The sequence below is a fragment of the Calidris pugnax genome, unplaced genomic scaffold, assembly GCF_001431845.1.
Source record: "Calidris pugnax isolate Ruff unplaced genomic scaffold, ASM143184v1 scaffold79, whole genome shotgun sequence".
NCBI classification, from domain to species: Eukaryota; Metazoa; Chordata; class Aves; order Charadriiformes; family Scolopacidae; genus Calidris; species Calidris pugnax.
This window is the reverse complement of record NW_015090817.1, coordinates 521,021-544,499: the sequence shown is the minus strand read 5'-3', so window position 1 is coordinate 544,499 and position 23,479 is coordinate 521,021. Positions and strand designations below refer to the sequence as shown.

General features: G+C 45.2%; 1 protein-coding gene across 3 annotated transcripts; it reads right to left on the bottom strand.

Annotated features, from left to right (window-relative positions):
• Window positions 1-30: 30 nt before the first annotated feature.
• RAB27B (RAB27B, member RAS oncogene family) lies at window positions 31-22,707 on the bottom strand. 3 transcript variants are annotated; one of them, XM_014939758.1, is made up of 7 exons: window positions 22,633-22,683; window positions 21,660-21,768; window positions 9,134-9,305; window positions 6,576-6,661; window positions 4,118-4,221; window positions 2,926-3,049; window positions 31-640 (listed from the first exon to the last, which is right to left on the bottom strand). In XM_014939758.1, the coding sequence occupies exons 3-7, from the start codon at window positions 9,284-9,286 to the stop codon at window positions 451-453; spliced, it is 657 nt and encodes a 218-aa protein (XP_014795244.1). In that variant the 5' UTR covers window positions 9,287-9,305; window positions 21,660-21,768; window positions 22,633-22,683; the 3' UTR covers window positions 31-450. The 3 variants fall into 3 exon arrangements, with proteins under 3 accessions (XP_014795244.1, XP_014795242.1, XP_014795245.1); XM_014939756.1 differs by lacking the exon at window positions 21,660-21,768 and having other exon boundaries at window positions 22,633-22,707; XM_014939759.1 differs by lacking the exons at window positions 21,660-21,768; window positions 22,633-22,683 and adding an exon at window positions 10,419-10,432.
• Between the last annotated feature and the right edge of the window lie 772 nt (window positions 22,708-23,479).

Below are 23,479 nucleotides of genomic sequence, written 5' to 3'. Positions count from 1 at the left end.
AAAGAAACAGGATTCTGTGGAAAAATGGCCTAGAAAACCACCCACCTCCATTTTAATTTCAGTATCCAGTGTATGCAGACAATAGGGTCTTTCCCTCCTTTTTTTACAAAAATAAAGCTACTTTCCTCTATTCAGTATCCTGAACCCATGAAAAATAAAGATGAGGGCTGGGGGGGAAAAGGAAGGGGGGAAGAAGAGGTGGGAGAGCTTTCCGTGATTGATGGCACCGTATCAGGAAGAATCATTTCAGCACAAGAGCCTCACCGCAACACAGCGCGAAGTTTGAAACCAGTTCTTTGGAGAGAGGAGAAAAAAAAAACAACAAACCGCACAATCCCGATAAAACGAGGGTAACTTTGCTTCCGTGAGGGGCTCCAGAGAGCCCGGTTGGAATGTGGTGGTAGGTCAGAACTGTTTTCCCTTGATTTTCACAGTTTAAGAGGGTGATGTTTAGCAGGCACACTTCTTCTCCTCCGGTTTTGCCGAATCCAGTTTCCCCGAGCTGCCCCCGTTGGCTGTGTCGGAGCCCTGTGTCTTGTCCACACACTGCTCCATACGCTTCATTATCAAGTCCAGGAGCGTGTCCACGGCCTTCTCCACGTTCTGCCCCGTAGCAGCGCTCGTTTCGAAGTAGGGAATGCTGCAGGGAAAAGGAAAAGGGTGGTTGGAGAGGCTTTTAAAGACAACCGAGACTCAATTCTTTCCAACACTCTCCGTGCAACGAAAAAGCAAATAATTCTGGTTTTTTGCGACTCTATTTCCCTGCTGGGCAGAACCCAAACGCCAGTTCCAAGCACAAATTGGGGTGATGACACCAGCACAAAAATGCCCCATTAATTTACAAAGCGTGTCCTGGCATTTTCACTTCAAATTGAGGTAACATCAGAACAAACCTTGGCTGAAAAAGCCTTTCAGAAAGTCTATTTTAAGAAAAACCTAGGTCTGGATTATAGAAAATTACAGAACATACCAGAAAACTTTTTTTGGGGGGCAGGCACTTCAACTATTGCTATTTAGCAGTCCCTGCAAGTGCCATCTCCCTCCCCTCTCAGCACAACTGAGAGGTTTCCATTCTGAAATCCTCTTTGAGTCCAGAATATTGCCTTCCAAATCCTCTTTTTCAGAAGAGAGGATTATCGATTGCTCCAGCACTTCCATCTTATGGAATCTGGCAGGAGCTACCTTCTCCTCAGTATCACTGTTCTCCTCACCTGCCTGCACACAACTCTTATATATTCTTTTAATTCTTTTAATATTTTTAAGTCTGATTTGCTTATCACTCCTTACAGTCTCTCAACCCAATTCTCTTTGAAAATCTAAGAGTATACATTCTTTTTGCCCGTGTAAGGGCACAGCACTCTTTGCTAACTGTATTATACAGCCAATTTATCCAGTTGCAGGAGATTTTGCAGGTATTAGTGAAAAGAAGTGTGGAAGCCAGGCTTATTAGGAAAACAACCATTAACAGCTTTACTACCCATCAGGAAAAAATAGAACAAATTCAGCTGGACCATACACCTAGAACCTGATGAAAATCCACAGGTGTCTCTACTTGAAAACTAACTAGAAAAGCAAATTATAAATATTGTTAGTTATTTACTACATGACAGCGTTCATCTGCCTTTGGTGTACCCTGTCCTGAACTCTCAGGACAAGCCAACATCCCAGCGTTTCGAAGTAGGGAATGCTGCAGGGAAAAGGAAAAAGTTGGTTGGAGAGGCTTTTAAAGACATCCGAGACTCAATTCTTTCCAACACTCTCCGTGCAACGAAAAAGCAAATAATTCTGGTTTTTTGCGACTCTATTTCCCTGCTGGGCAGAACCCAAACGCCAGTTCCAAGCACAAATTGGGGTGATGACACCAGCACAAAAATGCCCCATTAATTTACAAAGCGTGTCCTGGCATTTTCACTTCAAATTGAGGTAACATCAGAACAAACCTTGGCTGAAAAAGCCTTTCAGAAAGTCTATTTTAAGAAAAACCTAGGTCTGGATTATAGAAAATTACAGAACATACCAGAAAACTTTTTTTGGGGGGCAGGCACTTCAACTATTGCTATTTAGCAGTCCCTGCAAGTGCCATCTCCCTCCCCTCTCAGCACAACTGAGAGGTTTCCATTCTGAAATCCTCTTTGAGTCCAGAATATTGCCTTCCAAATCCTCTTTTTCAGAAGAGAGGATTATCGATTGCTCCAGCACTTCCATCTTATGGAATCTGGCAGGAGCTACCTTCTCCTCAGTATCACTGTTCTCCTCACCTGCCTGCACACAACTCTTATATATTCTTTTAATATTTTTAAGTCTGATTTGCTTATCACTCCTTACGGTCTCTCAGCCCAATTCTCTTTGAAAACCTAAGAATACACATTCTTTTTGCCCATGTAAGGGCACAGCACTCTTTGCTAACTATATTATACAGCCAATTTATCCAGTTGCAGGAGGTTCTGCAGGTATTATTAGTGCAAAGAAGTGTGGAAGCCCAGCTTATTAGGAAAACAACCATTAACAGCTTTACTACCCATCAGGAAAAAATAGAACAAATTCAGCTGGACCATACACCTAGAACCTGATGAAAATCCACAGGTGTCTCTACTTGAAAACTAACTAGAAAAGCAAATTCTAAATATTGTTAGTTATTTCCTACATGACAGCGTTCATCTGCCTTTGGTGTACTCTGCCCTGAACTCTCAGGACAAGCAAACATCCCAAGAATGCAGTTTCCCAGTCAGATTTTTCCATTCCAGCTTTACTTTTCATGTTGTGATGTTTTGGCTGAACTACAACAACACTGTGGTTCCTTCTATCTATTTCCTACGCAAACAGGTCGCTCTGAAAGTGTGACAAGTTGGGTATCACTCTAGATGCCTCAACTACACATACCACACAGTTAGAGACTAAATTTAGCTTCTCTCATAATTTGCTTACCCGTATTTGTCTGCCAGATCTTTTGCTTGCCTTTCGTTTACCTCCCTTTGGTCTGATAAATCAGCTTTATTGCCAATTAAGACTATATCTGGGTTCTCACAATATGCATTGGCTTGTAGCTGACCTAGAAACAAAAATAAACAGGAGTTAAGAGAAGGCTGGAAGCACCTTAGAGGCCAAGATTGTTGACAAAATAATTCAAAGCATCTTTTTTGCTCCTCACCTCAAAATATCCTGGACTAACCAGCCAACCACCACATGCCAAACACATTTCCTTGCCATAAATTTACTTGCTAAGGGGAATTTTTCAAAATAGGAAGGAGAAATGGCACCAGAAAATTATCTGCAGTATTTATTTTACCAACATACAACAAGAATTAACCACAACGAGGTGCACTGAACACAGTGCTTTGGAAAGCAGCGGCAGATTGTGGTGATGGGGATTGTTTAGTGGGAGGATGGAATCTCTGATGAAGAAACGTCGCTGCTAGATACGATCTGATGGAGCTGTTTTCACAAAGCTGTCTGGATTCTTACATTATTCTCACTTCAGCTTGTTTGCTGGCAAAACAGCTGGAAACGTCCTGGCCTGTGTTCCTCCAGGACTCTAAATACCCTCAATTAAAAACAAATTTTAAGACCTTAACTTCTGTTTCACTTTTAGTCTACTTGAAGGAAAACCAACACCAGCAAACACTACGCATTTTCAAACCAAACCCTCAAAGCCCAATCTGAATTTTAATTTCAACCTCAAAAGGAGACAGGAAGGAATCACGTGCTGCTTTACAAATAGAAACCACACCATAAAGATAACAGCAATAAGCAAAGCACACTTTCCAAACCCCTGTGTATCACCTAAAACATGGGGTATGGCCAAGGAAGTCCCAAATGCCACGAATTTTCAAGAGGCAACAGAATCAAATTGTACCAAATCCAAACAAGATTATCAAGAATATGCCCCAAACCAGTCTACTGTGCAAAAAAAAAAAGAGCATGTATCTTTCCAATTTGCTGAAGCTTTCACCCCAAATTACAGGCTGCAAGGACCCCACTTATGGCAGCACTAGACATAACTGCTTTCTTTAAGCACTTTCCAGCTCACAAACAATGACGCCCGTGAAGCCTCGAAGGCCAAAATACCCAAGAAAGCTTCAAGTCAACCGATAAACGCGAGCACCACGCTTCTACTTACTCATCCAATTTCTGACATTTAAGAAGCTCTGTTGGCTGGTGAGATCAAACATCAGCAAAAAGCCCATGGCATCTCTGAAAAACGCCGTGGTGAGACTTCGAAACCTGAAGGTGGAAGGAAAAAAGACGTGGCTCTATTAATACAAAGCGATCTCGAAGGTAAGCACTTTTCTGGCGAGCCTGAACTGAGTAAAGGAAAAAGCCATAAAATAAACCTTTTATGAATTGCTTGTGGAAAAATTCTATTTAAAACATACCTTGAAATCTGAAGAGCCTGCAAGATTTAGTGAACGTACGCTCCCTTGGAAGTAAAAACTAAATAAAGTAATCTTTGACTTTCATTTTAGCCATGATGCATCACACCAGACAACATTTATTAATCAGTGTGTTAGTAATTTACCAGAGGAAGCTTATATGTGAGAATATAAACATTGTCAGTGACTAATCTATTAGTTCAAATTCTGCCTGATTTAACCCAGAGTGAGATGGAGAGAGGAAGGTTGGTTAAAAAAAAAAAACCACACAAAAACAAGACACTGAAGCATTTACTGTTTCACAGATCACAGGGATAGAAATGCATTCACCCACTGAGATTACACACACTTAAATCAATGAATGTGCACTACTCCACAAAGCCAATATTAAAGAAAATAAAGGAAATTAGGCATTTGTTTACATGCTTTTGGCTGTTGGATGTGACTGTCTGCTGGGAAGCTCAGCTAAAAGGCAGAGGTAACTTCTCCTTGGTCACAAGTTTCCTGCAAAGCCATGGAGCTGGATGAAACTACAAACTGGGAAATGTCCCCCCTGTTTGTCACCAAAAGGTCACAGCCTGGTCAAACCACACACATAAAGAAAGCCCAAACAACATTAAAACCTTTGGAGCCTGCTGGGCAACTGTGCAATGACCCTCAGGTGTTCTGTATTCAGCACTAATCAGCAGTAATCAGCAGTAAACCAGCAGTACCAGAAATGGTAACTGGTATTTTATCCCACACATCCACGACAATTTAAAGAAAGCTCCCACAGAATCATGTCAGACGCTACTTTTAGGGATTCTTTTCAGGGAGAAAAAAAAAAAAAAAAGCCTCAAAATGTTCAGCCTCTTGCAGAGTTTTTGAGAGAAAGGGTTTGAGAGTAAGGATAAGAGATGCAGACACAAAATTCCAGCTTTCTTCTGCTTTTCATCCAGCAGCAATCCTTCCCATGGCAAAAAGCCTACGGGATCTGCACTGCTCACTCCGAAAACCTGAAATGTGCCTCATCACGACTTTTTTTCCTCCCCACTGGGCAAAGAAGACAAAAGTCCGCTCCAGTCGGCTGCGCTTCAGTCACTATGACACAGCAAATAGGGGTGAGTCACATTTTCATCCCTCGTTGACAGATGACAGCAGTAGTCACACCGAGGGCAACCTCAAGCACTTTATGAGTGAAAACCAGCGCACGTAACGAGCCAGGGGAAGCTTAAGAAAGCAGTATGCACACCTCTCCCTTTAAAAACCAAAAATGGGATGAAATTTAATGGTGCCAAGCCTTTGGGAAGAACAAACAACTGGGCACACAAAGGTAGGGAACAACTGGTTGGGTAAAAGAATCCTTCTCCAAGGAGGATTCTGCTCAGTCATGAACTTGAAACACCAACCATGGTTATGTTGCTGCAAAGAAGGCAACCAACACAAACCATAAAGGTAAGATAAGAAGCAATTCTTCCATGCTACTCAGCACTAAGACTTAAACTAGAATTCTCCATCCCGTTTGCATGAGAGAGGCTGGAACAGGCCTGGGGCAGGATGGAACAGGGAGCTTGCTCATCACAGAAAAGTCTGAGCAAGCCCGGGACACGTCAACTGGAGAGGATTTAAGGGTATTTCTCTGCCTCCTGACCTGTTCTAACACCACCCCACGGGACTTCAGTTTATCAGTAAAAAGTATTTGGCACTGGGTTTCCCAAAAATGGAAAGAGAATTCCAGATGTGGCCCCAGAAGTGCTGCATGAAAAGGAATAATGGCTGCCCTCAGCCTGATGGCTACATGCATGCCAGTGCGCTCCTGTACGCTGGGCACCTCCAACAGAACAGGCCTCACCATCCAATCTAGCAGAAAACATGTGAAATACAAGCACAAGACACTTAGCTAGTTTATAGGGCATCTTCCAGAGGAGATGTGGAACGTGTTATGAAGCCAAAATAACAGCAGAAACCCAAAAAGCTAACCTAGGAACCAATAACCCACGTGTGGCAGAAATGAGGCCACGTCCTGTCCACCCTCAGTTCCTCCAGGCCTGTTTTCTGAGATCCTCCAATCACTGCATCAAAGCAGTGTCAGAAAAAGCTTTATTTCTGGAAGATCTTTTTCTTGGCCTAAAATACAAGGATTTCTGCTATTTTTCACCTGCACGGACTGATGGTTTACCCAAAAAAACATGTAAAAGTGCTTTGCGATGAGCCGAACTCTGTTACCTTTCCTGGCCGGCCGTGTCCCAAAGCTGGAGATGGACTTTGAAGGCTTTTCCTGGAGATCCATTTGCTCCTCTGCTGTTGTATACCTAAAAAAAAAAAAGAAAAAAAAGATTCAAATCGTTACTGCCCACACCAAAATCCATCCCCCGGGTCACAGACCGTTATAGGAGCAAGGAGTAAAATCCTTCAGTAAAAGCCGACTCTTACCTCTAAAAGCCACTTCAGAGGCTGCTTATAATAATATTTAAAAACCCAGGAGGCACATGAAACGCCTCTGAAAGCTGCACTTTAAAGATAATTTGGTCATATTTAGTAACTTCAAATTAGATAGCAATTCTTTAAAGCTTAGCATAGCACTCTGCTGAGCCAGCTTGGTCTGCGTTCTATTCCACTGCCGTTCTTACAAACTTTACAGCTGGCTGACAGAATTAACCACTATTATAAAAAGCTTTTTTTTCTTCATTAACTTGTGTTGGACATTAAGGACTTCCTTACTGACTGCGACTGCAAACTCCCAGCGCTTGAAAAAAAAAATAAATAAAAATCACTGTGACCTTTCGCCAGGGCTCAATTCTTTCTTAAACAGAAAGAGGGTGTAAATTAGCTGTTGCAGTAAAAGGCAGAAGGAGAAAATGAGGTGTCTTTGTTATCTGAGATACTTTAGCAGACTCTCAGCAATTTTAATATGGCTTTTACACAAGAGCAAACCACCACCTATTTAACCTTTTGGACCTCTTCTCGAAGAAGACAATTTATTAGATGGCACCTTCAAGACATTTCAAAGCTGGTAATTTCATGTAAGATGTAGTTTTGTTCCACGCTTATAAACTATCTTACCCCAAAAAACATACAGTAATGGAAAATCACAGAAGAAATCTGGCTGCAACCTTTAGCAGAGAAGTTCAACCTTCTGGAAAGAATCCAGCGCCCGTGTTCAAAACATTTTAATGAGTGTCTGACCAGCCAGGAGAAGAATATCCTGGCAATTTGCATGTTCAGACATTTCCTTGCAATAAAACTGTAGGTTTTTCAACCTTTAGCAGAGAAGTTCAACCTTCTGGAAAGAATCCAGCGCCCGTGTTCAAAACATTTTAATGAGTGTCTGACCAGCCAGGAGAAGAATATCCTGGCAATTTGCATGTTCAGACATTTCCTTGCAATAAAACTGGAGGTTTTTTTAATATTTTGCTCTTATTAATATCGGTGTGATTCCACAGCGGAGAGAAGGAACCCAGCTCTACTCTGTCCTTATTACGGAAATGACTAAAGTAATTGGTTTTAATATTTTGCTCTTATTAATATCGGTGCGATTCCACAGCGCAGAGGAGGAGCCCGGCTCTACTCCAACCTGAGCATCGTGTTTAAATGAATTTGCATAGTGTGGATTATGAGAAAGTGAAGATGTGATCCAGATCCACGGTTCTTTTATTCAGGGGGACCCCTGAACCCCTGTCACCAGGGCAAAACTGACCTCCCAGCAGCAACCACAAGTACTGGCATCAAAAAGTCACCAGGGAAGATGAAGGTGAACGAGGGAGCGATGCCCATCGTTTTATGGAGTTCTACTGAAATAATTGGAGCTTTAAATGTTAAATTTAAAAAGAAGCTAATTTAAAGAGGTCTCCATCTTTTCACTGGGCAAGTATTTACATTTTTTTTTATTAAGGAAATGACTAAAGTAATTGCCCAGGGTCTAATATCTTGTATTGGTCATGTTTTTAGTGTTCAAGCAAGCTAGGAGGATTCCTATTAGAAAGCTGAATTTGTGCCCTGTATTTAGCCCCTATCAGTTGTCAGGATCTCTGAACGGATACATTAGTCACATTCAATTAACACAAAACGACTGCGCTCTCTTAGCCTCAAAAAGCATCCGACTGACACTACAGAAGACTCTCATCTTTTTATTTAACACCAAAGACCCAAAAGCATGGCAGAGTAGGCTCACCCACTGTGCATTAAGGGGAACATCGACCCTAAGCTACGAGGAGGACTCTGATGACTGAACTGTACAGCTGGCAGCGACCCTGAGGAGCAGCGTGGTTCTGCTGGTGGAACCACTTCTTGTGCCTTCACTAGTTTCCTGGGTGGTGTGGAACGAGCTGAAACTTCTGTGCTTCTCTAAATTTCCATATTTCTATTTAGACTCTAAGTTTGGGGACCAGAGATACTCCTAGTCAGAAACACACCTCGTTCACTAGCACTATGGAAACCTCCTCTTGGAAACATCCTTTTATACCAACGTGCAATAAACCACTTGACGATCCAACATCAGGATAAGGATAATGGCATTTTCCCCCTCTCCTCTTGGAAACATCCTTTTATACCAACGGGCAATAAACCGGTTTACGATCCAGCATCAGGATAAGGATAATGGCATTTTTCCCCTTTATCCAGTTCCTAATTATGATTTCTTTCAGCCAAAACTAGACCAGGAAAAGCATTACCAACCCGTGCTACACCCTGCAGTAAGAGAGGCAGTACACATTTACAGAAAACTTGTTCTCAGCAGAAATGAATAAAGAAAAAAAAGAATGTCTCATTCGTATGAGACAACTTACCACTCGTTTTTCCCGAAAATCTATCCCTACTGTCGTGATGAATTTGGGGTTGAATTTGTTATCGGTGTATCTGTACAGGAACGTTGTTTTTCCAACCCCAGAGTCTCCAAGGGCCAGGAGTTTGATCAGATAATCATAGTCTCCATCAGTCATAGTGCTAATTTTGAGGAACCTACGTAAAGAGGAAGAAAAAAAAAATAATTTAATGATAACAAAACCCTTTTTCTGTTTGTTTTTACTTCACTTCTATTTTTGTTCATCGAAATGCCACTGCCTGTGCTCGGAGTTGAAAGTTGTGTTTGTGTCTTTTAATGCAAAGCAACAGCAAAACTCGCAGTTTCGGTTCAGGTGCGAGGAGAGAATACAACTTACACTTTCAATTTTCTAAATAAATACAACTGAAGCTTAGAATGATAGAATTTGGGCCAAAGTGATTAGTTTTCTTCTGAGTAAGGCCTACAATGAAGATACGTATGAAACCTAGGGGTAAATCCTTCTGCTCAGAGGATTTTTATGACGATCTTGAAGAAGGGCAGTGCAGAAAGAGGAGTCAAAAGGAACCTCAGACACGGCAGGGACCATTCTCAGGGCTCAGTATTAAATGACATTATCAGGGCTATGTATTTTTATCTTGAAAGAAATATTTCCCCCCCTAAGCTCACAGGCCTCGACAGGCTTTTTTCTATACGTAGCAGTGAACCAGACCAGCAAAGCCCACTTCATTAAGCATTTGTAAAACAAATACATGTGTCAAAAAGAATAAAATCTTGCTAATCTACTGGCAAATACTCCTGGCAGTGTTTGCTGTGAAGCCTACAGGGGAAGGAAAGAGGACCTACGTAAGAAATAGACCTACAACGTATTTATCCACATGTATGAAATACCCTGATGATAAGAAAACTGGAATAATATGAAACACCACCTCCTCAACATCCTCTCTTACCTTGTTCTCAATATAATCTAAGCCTTCTCTCTTTTTCCAACATCTCATTAATCCTTAGCAGGGACGAACATCCGGTCCATTTGGATTTCTAATTACTGTGGTATCAGAGCAGGAGACCCTGGGCCATACCCCATTCATAAAAACTACTGCTCGTTTCAGTACAAGACCTTCATTTCCATCAGAATAAAAATCTACCTTTCTGAGCGTTCAAATTAGCAAGCACTGACCTGCTTTGATTAAAATAGCAACCTAAGCCCGTTTTGATTATCCTGTATTTCAACAGCTTTAAGGACAAAAAAAGCTGGCAGCGTACTGAGCAGTTTCATTGTAGGAGATTTATACCTTTGACAGATGTAGAGCCACCCAGAGAGGCGGGACAAGCTTTTGAGAAATTAATCTTCTGATGATAAAGGTTTAATGAATCTAGAGAGAAAAAAAAAAAAGCCCCTGATTCCACAGCGCTGCTCTGCCTTTGGTCTGTACCGGGCAGGGGAAGGCCAGAGCACCAACACAGAAATTAATTCAATGCTTTTAATCCTTTCCAGAATATCCCAAATTTACCACGAGGCTCCAGTGAGCAAGAGTAATTTCTCCCCAGAAGCTGGAGGATTACCAAAATCAAAGTATTTCTGATCAACGCAATAACTGTTCTTTGGGTATTTCAGCCAACAAATCAGAAAAAGAAAGGCATCTTGGGAGGTGATACCTGGTAATATAAAGTATTAATTTGGGATTAGACACTATCCCCAAATATCCATGTTCTCCAGGAGCTGAAGTTCAGCATCTCCTCGCTATGCAAACATGCCAAGCAGAAATACTCAGAATTTACCAGACCTGGAAACATTGAGCAAAATATACATCAGACGAGGATGATTAAAAACCTATTTTTATGAGCGTGTCACGAGCAGGCAGCTGGCACTCCTAGTCCCTGGCTGCTTTTCCAGAAATTCCTGCCCATTTGCAGCCTCTCCCAGCCCGGCGCTAGCCAAGGAGGTCACCCCGGCCACCACGGCACGGAGACAGCCTGGGAACTGGTGGCTTTTGGCAAGGTGACTTTGCTCTCCTCCTCCTCATCATCCTCCTCCTCCTCTGCACCTCATGGGAAAAGAAAATAGCAATTTTTGGTGGGAGGACCAGGCTTCATAGAAACCCGGGTGTGGGGAATTTCCCAGCCCAGAGCGATCCACTGCCATCACTCTTTTACCACTTCCAACATGGTGTGGTGCAGGAAACTAAGGTCTTGTTCCCCAGGAAATATCCACGTTAAGATTTTAACATCATTTAGAATGAAACAGTTAAAATTATTAATAAATAATAATTATAAATAATAATTATAATAAATAAATAATTACTAATAATTACTTTTAAACGTGTCTAGAATTAACTGGGTTCGGAAATTCTGACTGTTTCATTCTGTTTCATGATAAATGTTTAATGAAATAGTACATACAACTGGAGTATAAAAATCATACTCCATGATCTCTGAAACAAAACAAGTTTCTTCAGTGGAAGTGGTTTATAGCTCTTGAAGAAGAAAAGATTTCATTTCAAGATAGTTTCCTCTAGCAAAAAAAATGTGAAAAACACTTCATAAATTTCTATTAGGAGATTATTAACAAGGCATTTTAATAAAAGTGCAATATAGTTCATTCAGCTCTTAATTTTAAACGGCTCAATATATTGAGTTACTGAAAAGAAACACCCCTGGGGCTGTAACGTGAAAATCTTATATGGTAGAAACAAAGCAGCTCAACTCATGGTTTTCCATGATGACATTCAAAAAAAACCCCTGTGCCTGGAACCTTAACTTTCTTACCATCCTGAAGAGCACCTAAACGGACGTGAAGTTGTAATACCAGGGCCAGTGACTCACTTTGCTGTGATGGTGTCTCCACCACAGACCACCTGCAGCCAGCCCCAGTGAGGTCTCCCCCACCGTCTGTCCTGCAGGGCTCGCTCAACCCACGAGCGTCCACGTGGACCAAAACCCAACTTTTTCCCCCCAGGAACACAATCTCACTCTCCTGTTCCATCTCTCTAACACCACGTTACCAATTAAGCTTTAGAAAAACCCAAACAGGCCTCTGGACCGTCCCTCCCAACCCTCTCTGCCAACGTGGCCAAGAGCCAGAGGCTGATCAATGTGACGTTTTGATGCTCTGTTCTTCCAGGCTGTGCATCCAGACGGAGTCTGATTTAAAAAACACTTGTCTGCTTTCTTGGCAGGCAAGATTCCCTTCTAGACCAGAAACGGCATCTTGTTTCTTGATTGATTATTTTGTTCCACCACTATTTAATGTTCTCTAACGACAGCGTGAGAGATCATTTAAAATCTGGCACTTGTCAGCAGATGCTCCAGAGAAGATCTTCTCGATAGAGAGATATGGCTTCACAGAAACCAATCAAACCTTAAAACATTCAGTTAGAGCCTACAGGGAGAGGAAAATTGACTCCTCAGGCATCATGTTTTTGCTCTGCAGCTCTCCTTGAAGTAAAACTCAACTTTGCTCCAGTGCACAGAACCCTTTCTGCAGAGGAGAAAAGTTCCTAAGTCTGGTTTTCTTCTTCCATCAGTAGCATCTCCCATAAATACTGGGAGAGAGGCAATTCACTGAAATCTAAACTGCTAAAAAATCTACTTTTGGCTGTGAGCAAACTTGGCAGTAAGATGGTTTCAACTCAGAAACTCTTTTTCATCTCAAGATGTTTATATGTACGGCAAAAACAAATTAAGCAGGCTAAAATTCTGATGAACTTAACCTAAAAAACCACCGCCTGTCAGTCACACTTTCAGTCTCTCAGAATTGGGAAAGATTGAAAAGCTTTAAAGCTTCTAGATTTCAAACTTTGCAGATTTTTAAATTTTAAAAGACTTTCCTAATCAAATAGACTATCTACTATCTCATAACATATTTTCTCATTAATGGAGAGAGTTGTTGAAAGCAGTTCAACAATTAGGTACGTAGTTAATGGGAATATCAACAGGGAGAAGTTATGTGAGCAATGAGAGAAAACTCAGCTCTGGAAAGTAAGATTTTATTTCCCTTGACACGCTACTAGTTAGGAGTCGAACAAACAAAAATGTTGTATAAATAGCATTAGCTCTAAAAAGTGCAGGATATAAAATCAGAGTGCACATATTGTACCGGCAGCTGGTCGGCAAGAGAGCTGTTCCCTCTGCAGCAAAATAAATCAGTGCCACTACCATTCATCCAAGCTTTTTTATATTTGGGTTTTTTTTTTAATTGTAAAAACAATAACAAGGAAAAAAAATAAATCACTGCTGAGTCCTGAGAGCTAGCTCAGGGCTGACTGTAGCAGAGGCACAGCACACGTACGCCGTAACCGTTGCTTACTCAAATCAGCAAACCCTGAGCCGACCAGGGGAAGGCTTCGTGGGCAAGCTCTTGTGGTCCCCACCCAGTTGGTACTGGGGAACCTACTGCAGTGATGCTGGAGCCCAACTTCTCCAGCACCACGAAGACCTTCACCACTTTCCCCTTCTTTTGACAACCTCTGACGCTTAGAAGTGTCATCACAGAATCACAGAATCACAGAATCTTCTAGGTTGGAAGGGACCTTAAAGATCATCTTGTCCAACCGTCAACCGAACTGACAAAAATAGACACCCACACAACAAACAAGGAGCATCATCACTAAACCAGACCTCCCAGCACTACATCACCCCCTCTTTTGAACACCTCCAGGGATGGGGCCTCAACCACCTCCCTGGGCAGCCCATTCCAATGGCTGAGAACCCTTTCAGGGAAAAAATTTTTCCTAATATCCAGCCTGAACCTCCCCTGGTGCAACTTGAGGCCATTTCCTCTTGTCCTGTCGCCTGTGACTTGAGAAAAGAGACCTATCAGCTGATACAAATTTGATAAGTAAACTGTGATGTTGTTCTAAGCGCCCAGCAACAGCCTAACAGACCCAACAGCACCAAAAACCTACAAACTGACCCCATTCAACTTTTTTTGGTATGTGGCACAAGCCATCGTGCCCTGGGTCTGGGGGTGACATGCCACGGCGCAGGCGAAGGTATTGGACCACATGAAGATGACCTGCAGGATCCTCTAGAATGATCCTACTCCTGGACCTGGACTCTCAGGCATTGGAATAGGCTGCCCAGGGAGGTGGTTGAGTCACCATCCCTGGCTGTGTTTAAGAACCATTTAGATGTGGTGTTGGGGGATATGGTGTAGGGGAGAACTTTAGAGTAGGGTAGATGGTTGGACTTGATGATCCCGAGGGTCTCTTCCAGCCTAGATGATTCTGTGACCTCTTTGGGGTCAGCAATTAGATATAGGTGATGAAGGAACTCATGACCGACACATGGCACGGAGAGAAGATGACCCCAATACCAACACCTCATTTAAAAACACTTTGCAAAGGCCATGAGAGGAAGGTGGGCACCGACCAAGTTGAGCACGGTACCACCAAGAAGACCCCTTCTCACCCCCAAGCACTCCACAGACATACCATGAACCTTCTGATAAATAAAGAGCTGCATGGAGCCTTCCAAGGAAGAAAAGAGCAGAGAGCTAGACAAGGCTGATCTGTGGGAGGACAGGCTGCCTGCTAGGTTTCCTGTTAAAGTCACTTCTAGGAGATGAAAAACGCTTGACGGCAGCAGGTTCCTGTTGGAAATCAGAGTCACCACGTAAAGAGAGTTTTGAAATGCATTATTTCTAGCTCTGTCTATCCTCCTAAAGAAATCACACAGGCTGTAGCAGAAAGACATCCCAAAATCGACCTGGATGTGGCCTGTCTTTGAAGTCCTTTAGCTATGATCTTTGAACAGAAATGGAAAACTCTGCCATGTGAAGAGAAAGCCTCCCCTTGGTCTCTTGCAGGAACACCAGAAAACTTCCTTTTCTTTCATCCTCAAGATTCTGACTGGTGTTAACTCTATCCCAGCCACAACCAGTACAGAAAAGTACCAAAGTCTAGTCCCCTGTCGCCCTCAAACCCCCACAACCTGTTACTCTCCTGCTCTAGGACATCTCTCACTGATGGAGCATCCAAGAACCCCACACCGACCAGATCATTAACACCAAACTCATTAACACAGCCACGTTAGACACCTCTTCCCTCCCAGGGAGAACACACAGGAACGTTCTGCAATGCAAACTGGAACGGCCGAGAGAATTAAATTTAAGAGTGCATTATCAGAAAGTGGCCTCACAAGTCCTTCCTGAGTGGGAGAAAGAGACAGGATGTAAGGAAGATAAGATAAAACTCCGTCCAGTCATCCCAGCATCACGCTATAATTTGTCTGCAATCATCTGCCAAAAAAGCAGAGCCTCACAGCTGCCAAGTAAATGGCCCACAATGAGCCAGACGTTTTTCCCCCCCCCCCCCAAAAAAAATAATATAAATCAAACAACTCACTGGAGCTACGCTGAGACGAAATTAAATCTGGCTGCTTCTCTGCTCAAAATCAGGCACCCACAATAATTTCCATACAGGAGCTGCGAGCAACGATACGTTACAGAGGCAGGGTTAGTGCAAAAGAAATGATCTTTCCTCATTTTCTGGAAAACCCCGGCGGACCAGACGGAGGCTTTCTGGCACGGATGCCTCGCAGCATTTGAGAGCAGACAGCTTCAGGCTTCAGTATGTAAAAGACTCCTGGCAAGCCACAGCCGCACGCTACTGTCTTTTAGTCAGCCAGGATACCCTTTTTAATAGAGAAAGGAATATATACACAACGTACTCCATTTTAGAAGTCCTTTAAATAGATGGATTTTCAGCTTTCACCCATCTGAGCCCAGGCTGAACATAACTCCACAAGTAATAAGGTGAGTTCATTACCGCGCTGCTCACTGCTACCTGTGCCTTGCGAAGACACCATCAAGGTTTGCACTTGAAAATCAAGATTTCCACTTTAACTCATGAGAAGCTCACAGCGCGCATTCACACACGCAAAAAAACCCAGTAAAACCTCCAAATACTGCTTTCTAAATAGCTGGATAAACACCAGACATTTCCTAAGCTAGAACTGATTCGTATCACCGCACGTCCCGTGGGTATTATTCAGAATAAACCAAGCAGCAGAACAAACCCACCATATCCCTCTAGCTTTTCTATTCCCATACCCGCACCTTTTGGGGGTCCTTTTTTAGGTCCTTTTCTCACAGGACGTGCTCTCCTGCCCCAAGTCCTACTTAAAAATCAGTGCTGAAGCCCTTCCCTTCCAGCCGACACGGTGTGGCTGCCTGAAAAACTCTCTCACTACACAAACACACAGCAAATAGATATTTACATTTGTGTGGGCATGGGAGAGGGGTGACTAATTCAGTCATTTTCAGTACCAATCAATATGAAAAAAGACATGTAATACGAGAAATCAAAAAGGCAAAGACAAGGACCGCGCCCAACCGTTACCAGAAGCTGTTATCACGACATTTCCCCGCTGCTTTTCTTCCTCCAGGCCAAACATGGAGTACCAGGTGAGTTATAACTCACTGTACACATTATCCTCTATTTCACCATTTCAAAAACCTGCTTGGTAAGTACAGGAATTGTTGACCAGGCCACAGTAGGTCTGTATTTAGCACGTAATCCGGTCTATCACACTTGATTGACTACACAAATATAACCGCGCTACTGACCGGAAAATAATGATGATTTACCAAATACCTGCAAAACGCACACGCCGGAAAAGGGATTTTGCAAAAGGCAGCAGAATTCTGCCACTGTAAAATAAGCCAGACGGCAAATACTCTACCCTCTAATTCACATTTCAAAAAGGAAAGCAAGCACAGGCATTAATGACATTTACAGGAAAGCATTTAAGAAGGAAGAAAGCCAGCATGAGGAAGTTTCAGTGGCTCATTGAGAAAAAAAAAATCTCATAAAATATATATAAGTCATGTTAACTCCCTTTGAAGTCCAAAAGCTGGACGTGCAGAGGGAAGTACCCCCAGCTAAAGGGCAGAGAAGGGGGTATGGGGGCTGTTGTCACAAGTGAAGGGTCAGTTGTCACAAGTGCAGGGTCAGTTGTCACCCTGACACAGCCCAACACGCCGCAGGTTCCAGGGGAGACGCCGAGTAGCTCCCTGCTGACTTGCTGCTCAAACTCTCCTGCTCTTTTGAAGGCAAGCGAAAGCCGCCATTCATTATGTTAATTAGCTGTCTGCATGTCAGGGGAAAAAAAAAAAAACAAACCAACATAAATTCTATGAAAATTTATGAGCTAATATAGTTATCCGAAAGACACGAAGTGGGCTAGACTTCCCTTTCAGCTGCAGAAGCACGGTATCATTATCCGCACTTCATCTCTCCCTGACCTTATCAAACTCATGCTTTGAAGCCAAAAGGCATCAGAAAATCTTTTGTAAAACTCCGGTGACAAAGCCCAGCCTTTGCCACCCAACACGTGACTGTTAACACTGTTTTTGTTTTTTTTTTTTTTTCCTGCAGATCTCCATTTCAATTTAGGAACCCTGATATGCTGATGAAGCCTCCAAACTGGAGAATTACATCTCAAAGACCTGAACGTTTGCCAGCTACTCCTGTTTTTTTTTATAACACCCCCCCTTCTTCCTGCCTACATGAATCAATATGCGCAACGAACAGCTACCAAGGGAGTGAAGAGCCAGAGGGTGAGGGGAGGAAAATCGAGTTCACAGCTTAAAAAGTCTGTCCTGATAGTTGGGGCCATCCTCCGACGTTAGAAACGGCACCGCTCCACTCCCCAGTTTGCTGGTTTACGGTTAGTTTGGCCAATAAAGCTTGATTTTGTTACCATGGATCCTTTTTCGTCTCCTTCCAAAAATATTTTTGGAAGCAGCAGGGGAACAGAGGGCTGACCACGATCGTTAGCCCTCTAATTCATCCCCGAATCAATCCAAACCATATCAAGGGACCCACTCTCTGCCACTTCTGCTGGGCTCCAGCTGCAGCCGGGGAGATCTCGGTCACACCTGACAAAGGAGAACAGCTTTTTGGTGACCAAAAAGCAAAGCTGCTCTTACAGTAGTTTGAGCTACTGGTTGGCTGCACCCTTGACAGGTCTGTGTTTCTTTACATCACTGCTTTTCCCAAAGATTTTGGGGGCCCAGGGGCTTATCTGGAAACACGGAGGCTTTTCTGTGTGAAATGCAGCTTCACATGTTCTTCCAAACCCTGAAGGGCCAGCTCCTACCTGATCCCAGGGAATGCTATACAGGTAAACTCATTGAATTCCACTTCATCAAAAGCCCTTCTATAATCCTCAAAGCAATTTCCCTTCTGCTGTCAGAAAAGTAAAGAAGATTTTTGGCATAACTGAAAATTTATGTCTTTTGTTCCGTATCTCCAGGCCTGGAAAGCTCTAACAGTTCCCTCTACACCTCCCTCCATGCAGATTTCCACTCCCCGCGCCGTTCTGTTTAAATAAAAACCTACAACAGCCATCAAAATGCTCTGCCTTGTCAAATAATCTGATCCCTTTTTATCGTGGCTCTCTGAGGACTGCGAGTTGTAAAGAAGGTTCCTCCAGATAGAAAGTCATTAGTTCTAACAAGCTAATGGCCATTATCCATTTAAATCACTGCTTTTGAAAACAGTTCATCATTTCTTCTTTCTACAGCAGACAATCTTTTGTGAACGCTGAAGCAATCTGATTATTCCATGAAAGGTTTTAGGAATTGAAGTCGATTGTACTTGCCCAGGCACAAATTGATTATCCCAGAAGTTTTAACCCCTTAAAGCTGCAGAGAGAACAGATATTTCTCTCTTTTGAAGATGTACCAGAAGAGGGAAAAGGTCTTCTCATGCCCATCCTCTCAACTCCCCGTGATATCGCTCATGCCTGTGACCATGCCAAGCTTCCCTGGGCTTGCTCCTCCTCCCTGTGGGCCAGTGGCCTTCTGCTTGGAGGAATACACCAGGAATCCCACCTCCAAAGTTCTCACATGAGCTGGTTCTCCTCCTGTCTCTCAAGAAACAGCCATGCCCACCTCACCCCAGTTAACACCAGCCCTGCCTGGCCCAGGCCGATGGCACCGGGAGCGGACACAGGGGTTTAGGGGCAGACAAGTCAATGAAAGGTTTTGAGGGCAAGAATGAGGAATGAATTATGAGCTGCCACAAGCAAGATCAGCAATGAGTTTTATCTAACTTATGGGAATTAGCCAGTTCTTCGAGATTCAAAAGGAAATATAAATCTCCAAGCTCCCTTCCCGACAGGAAATATCAAGATTACATGCTCCCCTCTCCAGCAGTCATTCCAGGGAATTATCCACTGCTCGATAAACCTGCTGTGCTTTAGATCACAGAAACTGCCTATTTCCATGCTGTCTGGCCATTTCCTAACGCTGCACTCACTGGAGCGGAGCGCAGGGAATATCATAGAATCATAGAAATGCCCAGGCCAGAAGGGACCTCCAAAGGCCATCTAGTCCGACCCCCCCGCAGTCAGCAGGGACACCCCCAACTAGACCAGGTTGCCCAGGGCCTCGTTGAGCCTCTCCTTGAATATCTCCAGGGATGGGGCCTCAACCACCTCCCTGGGCAACCTGTTCCAGTGCTCCACCACCCTCACAGTGAAGAACCCTCTCCTCATCTCCAGTCTAAAGCTGTTCCCCTCCAGCTTGAAGCCATTGCCCCTCGTCCTGTCACTGCAGGCCTTTCTAAACAGGTTCTCCCCAGCCTTCCTGTAGGCTCCCTTCAGGTACTGGAAGGCTGCTATTAGGTCTCCCCGGAGCCTCCTCTTCTCCAGGCTGAACAACCCCAGCTCCCTCAGCCTGTCCTCGTAGCAGAGGTGCTCCATCCCCCTGATCATCCTCGTGGCCCTCCTCTGGACCCTCTCCATCAGGTCCATGTCCTTCTTCTATTGAGGGCTCCAGACCTGCACACAATACTCCAGGTGAGGTCTCACCAGAGCAGAGTAAAGTGGCAGAATCCCCTCTCTGGACCTGCTGGCAACGCAGCTTTTGATGCAGCCCAGGATGGGATTGGCCTTCTGGGCTGCAGCTGCCCACTGCCTGCTCATGTCCAGCTTCTCCTCCACCAGCACCCCCAAGTCCCTTTCCTCAGGGCTGCTTTCCAATCCCTCACCCCCTAGTTTGTATTGGTGGTGAGGATTGTTCCAGCCCAGGTGCAGAACCTTGCATTTGCTCTTGTTGAACCTCATGAGGTTCACCTGTGCCCACCTCTCCAGCCTGTCCAGGTCCTTTTGGATGGCATCCCGTCCCTCTGGTGTATCGACAACACCACACAGCTTGGTATTGTCCGCAAACTTGCTGATGGTGCCTTTAATCTCCCTGTCTATATCATTGATCAAAATGTTAAACAGTATTGGCCCCAGCACGGACCCTTGAGGAACACCACTTGTGACTGGTTTCCATCTGGACTTTGAGCCATTAATATCGCAGCAGGGAGGGCTCGGCTGCAGGCATGGGGGTCACGCTTCATCTCACCTGTCCCTGATGACACACGGGTACCCCCACCCAGGCCACCAACCTCACCTGGCAGACAGGGGAGAAGGCCCGACCGCCAGGCTCAAACTTTCTCCTCATGCCACCCAAATCAAACCCAGACCCGCTCTATTAAGCTGCCAACAACCCTGCCTCCCCATGCCACGTTTCGACGCACAACATGTAAAACACAGACGTTGCTGAATTACTCTCGGCTATTTTGTTCCTCGAGGAAAGAAAGAGCAACCAAAGCTTTCATGGGAACCAGCACAACGTATACTTATAGTCGCCTATGCAGCAGTTCTGAGACCAAATACCTGCCACACACTAACAGGAAAATCAGCTTGGAAGAATCGAGGCTGCAACGCATGAGCAGTGAGAAAAGAACAGCTTCTCCCAGGAAGAGAAAAACACAAAAACACAACTATCCGGCTTTCCCAAATGCAAATTTGGGACTTTCAGCTCACAGATAGACAGGTAAGCAGCACAGGGCTGTATTTTATGACGTGTTCTCAAGGGCAGTGTGTTTCACAAGACGCTATTATCCAGGCTTTAAACAGTGACAGCATGTATTTCAGTAATGACCAGGTTGTGGTATGTCAGCCTTCACAGTTTCCAGGCACGCTCTGCCGGGAGCGTGTTGCTACTCCCCAGTTCACACATTTTAGCAGGCTGTAATATATTGCTGCTTCTCTGAAGGCAAAAATAAGCGCCGCACCGTGAGAGCTGTCGCTTTGCTCTGCAGCTGTTCAAACTTCCCCGGCACCATGTTTTAACAGAGCTTTCCAACGACGCCGTGTTGCAGAAACTGCCAACAGTGCCTTCTTGCGCATTTACTTGTAACACCCCAGCTTGAGAACTTCACGCGCAGCCAAAACCCACCAGATTTTGTTGAGAAGAGTTTTTCAGCACGGGAAAAAACTGTTTCCCCCTTCAAGTCAAAGTCTGATGAAAGAGCTGGAAGGGGAGTCACACTCTCTCTCACTGGTGTTAATTAGCATAACTCCAAGACTCAGGCCTTTTTTCCCCCCCCCCATATGCCTACAAGTATGCAATTCATTTTACCTTTGGCTTTTTTTTTTTTCCCACCTGCAGCCCACGGCACAGAGCTACTTTAAAAGACGTTTTATAGTAAGAGTTCAGAAGAGGCAAAGTATTTCTCTGCTAATCTGTGTACCTGCCTTCCTCCTCTTGCCACAGGCACTCGCAAAGACGCTTGCTTCAGTTAAACTCTGCCGAAGTTGTGTTGGCTACGAACTTAAGGACCAAATCTGTTTCCATGATCCCTGCAAAGTGCACAGAACTGCATGAAAGAGCCCTCTCCACAATAATCTCCTAATAGGTATAAAAGAGTATTAACCATACATTGGCACAGCAATACTGTTCATGGTATTTTATTTCTGAACCGGCTTTTTTTTTTTTTAATGAAAAAGCACAATCTGCTTCAGTCTCAGCTGATCTTTTTATATACTTCATATTGTATTCTTATCTCATTCCTCCACCCTGATTAAGGGGAGTGACGGCAGACACCGAGCCGTAAAAATATAGCAATAAAAAAACCCCACCCGTGTCTGCTCGCCGAGGAAACTATTTCAGCCTAAACTATATTCGGACAATTCTGCAATCATTCATTTACCAATCCCCACTTTATGCTCCGCACGCACCACTCCTTGACACCCACCATTCGCTACAGGCTTTCTGCCGCCCTTCCCTTCCCTACCAGCCAGCTCTTTTTTACCTCCACAAACTGGAAAGGCAGGAGATGACAGAAATCTATAACCCCTCCCCAGACCCCTTCTACACCTTTCCCGGGCTGTCGTGAGGGGAACAGAGTCGCGATAGTGGTCGCAGAAGCCGCCCCGGGCCCCGGGCTGGAGCGGGGCGGCTGCTCGGTCTCCATGCTCCCCCCTTCTCCAAGCGATTTCAAAGCACCCCGCAAACCGGCTCCTCACCCCCGGTCTCCATTTTCCCCTCCCTTCGCACACACCAAGTCCCAGCGCCGCCCCGCCGCCGGCCTGGCCCACCCGCCTCCCCGGCGGCCCTCGGCTCCACCGTTACCGCGGCCCCGGCTGAGGGTGGGGGGGGAGGCGGGAAGGGTCGGCCCCGCTTCCCTCCCGGCTTCTTCCTTCCCTCCCTCCCTTCTCAGAGACCTGTTCTCCGGGAGCGCCGAGCCGCCGTCGCCTCTCTCCCCTGGCTGTCGGCGGCAATGGAGAAGGAGGCGGAGGAGGGGGGGGGGAAGAACGGGGACGGACGAGCGAGGCGCGGAGCACCTCCCTCTGCGGGAGCCCGGCGCCGAGGCTGAGGCGGAGGCGTCGCTGCCGGGGGGCGGAGGGGGGAGGACGGCGCACGGATGTGGGCGCTCGGGGTTTCTCCTGAGGGAAAACACCCTCCGCCCTGCCTGGCGAAGGGGAGGTGGTCGTTCCCTCAGCGGGGGAACGGGGAAGAAGGGGTCTCATGGTAGAACCCCCGCCTCCTGCCCCTGTTTTCCCCTCAGGCGAACCAGCCCGACTCCAGTGGAGGGCTTAGAGCTTTCCCCCTGAGGAAACTGGGGGCCTGAGCCACGTCTTTGAGGGAGAATCCCTGCCCCAAGTGGGATCCAGTCATGGCCTTCCTTGGCCCAGTCATGGCCTTACTTGTCCTGGCCATTGACCTTCCTTGGACCAGCCATGGCTTTCCTCAGCCCGGCCATCGGCCTTCCTCGGCCCAGCCACAGCTTTCCTCAGCCCAGCCATTGACCTTCCTTGGACCAGCCATGGTCTTCCTCAGTCTGGCCATCAGCCTTCCTCGGCCTAACCATGGCCTTCCTCGGCCTGGCCATCAGCCTTCCTTGGCCCAGCCATGGCCTTCCTCGGCCTGGCCATCAGCCTTCCTTGGCCCAGCCCTGGCCTTCCTCAGCCTGGCCTTTGGCCTTCTTTGGCCCAGCCATCGGCCTTCCAGGAAGGAGGAGGAGGAAGAACCAAGTCCCACCACCCGTTCAGTCCCAACTTGTGCCCTGCC

Excerpts from the sequence above, each read along its gene's own strand:
- RAB27B (XM_014939756.1), bottom strand. The coding sequence starts at position 9,286 with ATGACTGATGGAGACTATGATTATCTGATCAAACTCCTGGCCCTTGGA. Across the intron at positions 4,222-6,575 it reads GACACGGCCGGCCAGGAAAG|GTTTCGAAGTCTCACCACGG; the intron begins GTAACAGAGTTC and ends TTCCACCTTCAG. Across the intron at positions 3,050-4,117 it reads AAATGTCAGAAATTGGATGA|GTCAGCTACAAGCCAATGCA; the intron begins GTAAGTAGAAGC and ends TTTTGTTTCTAG.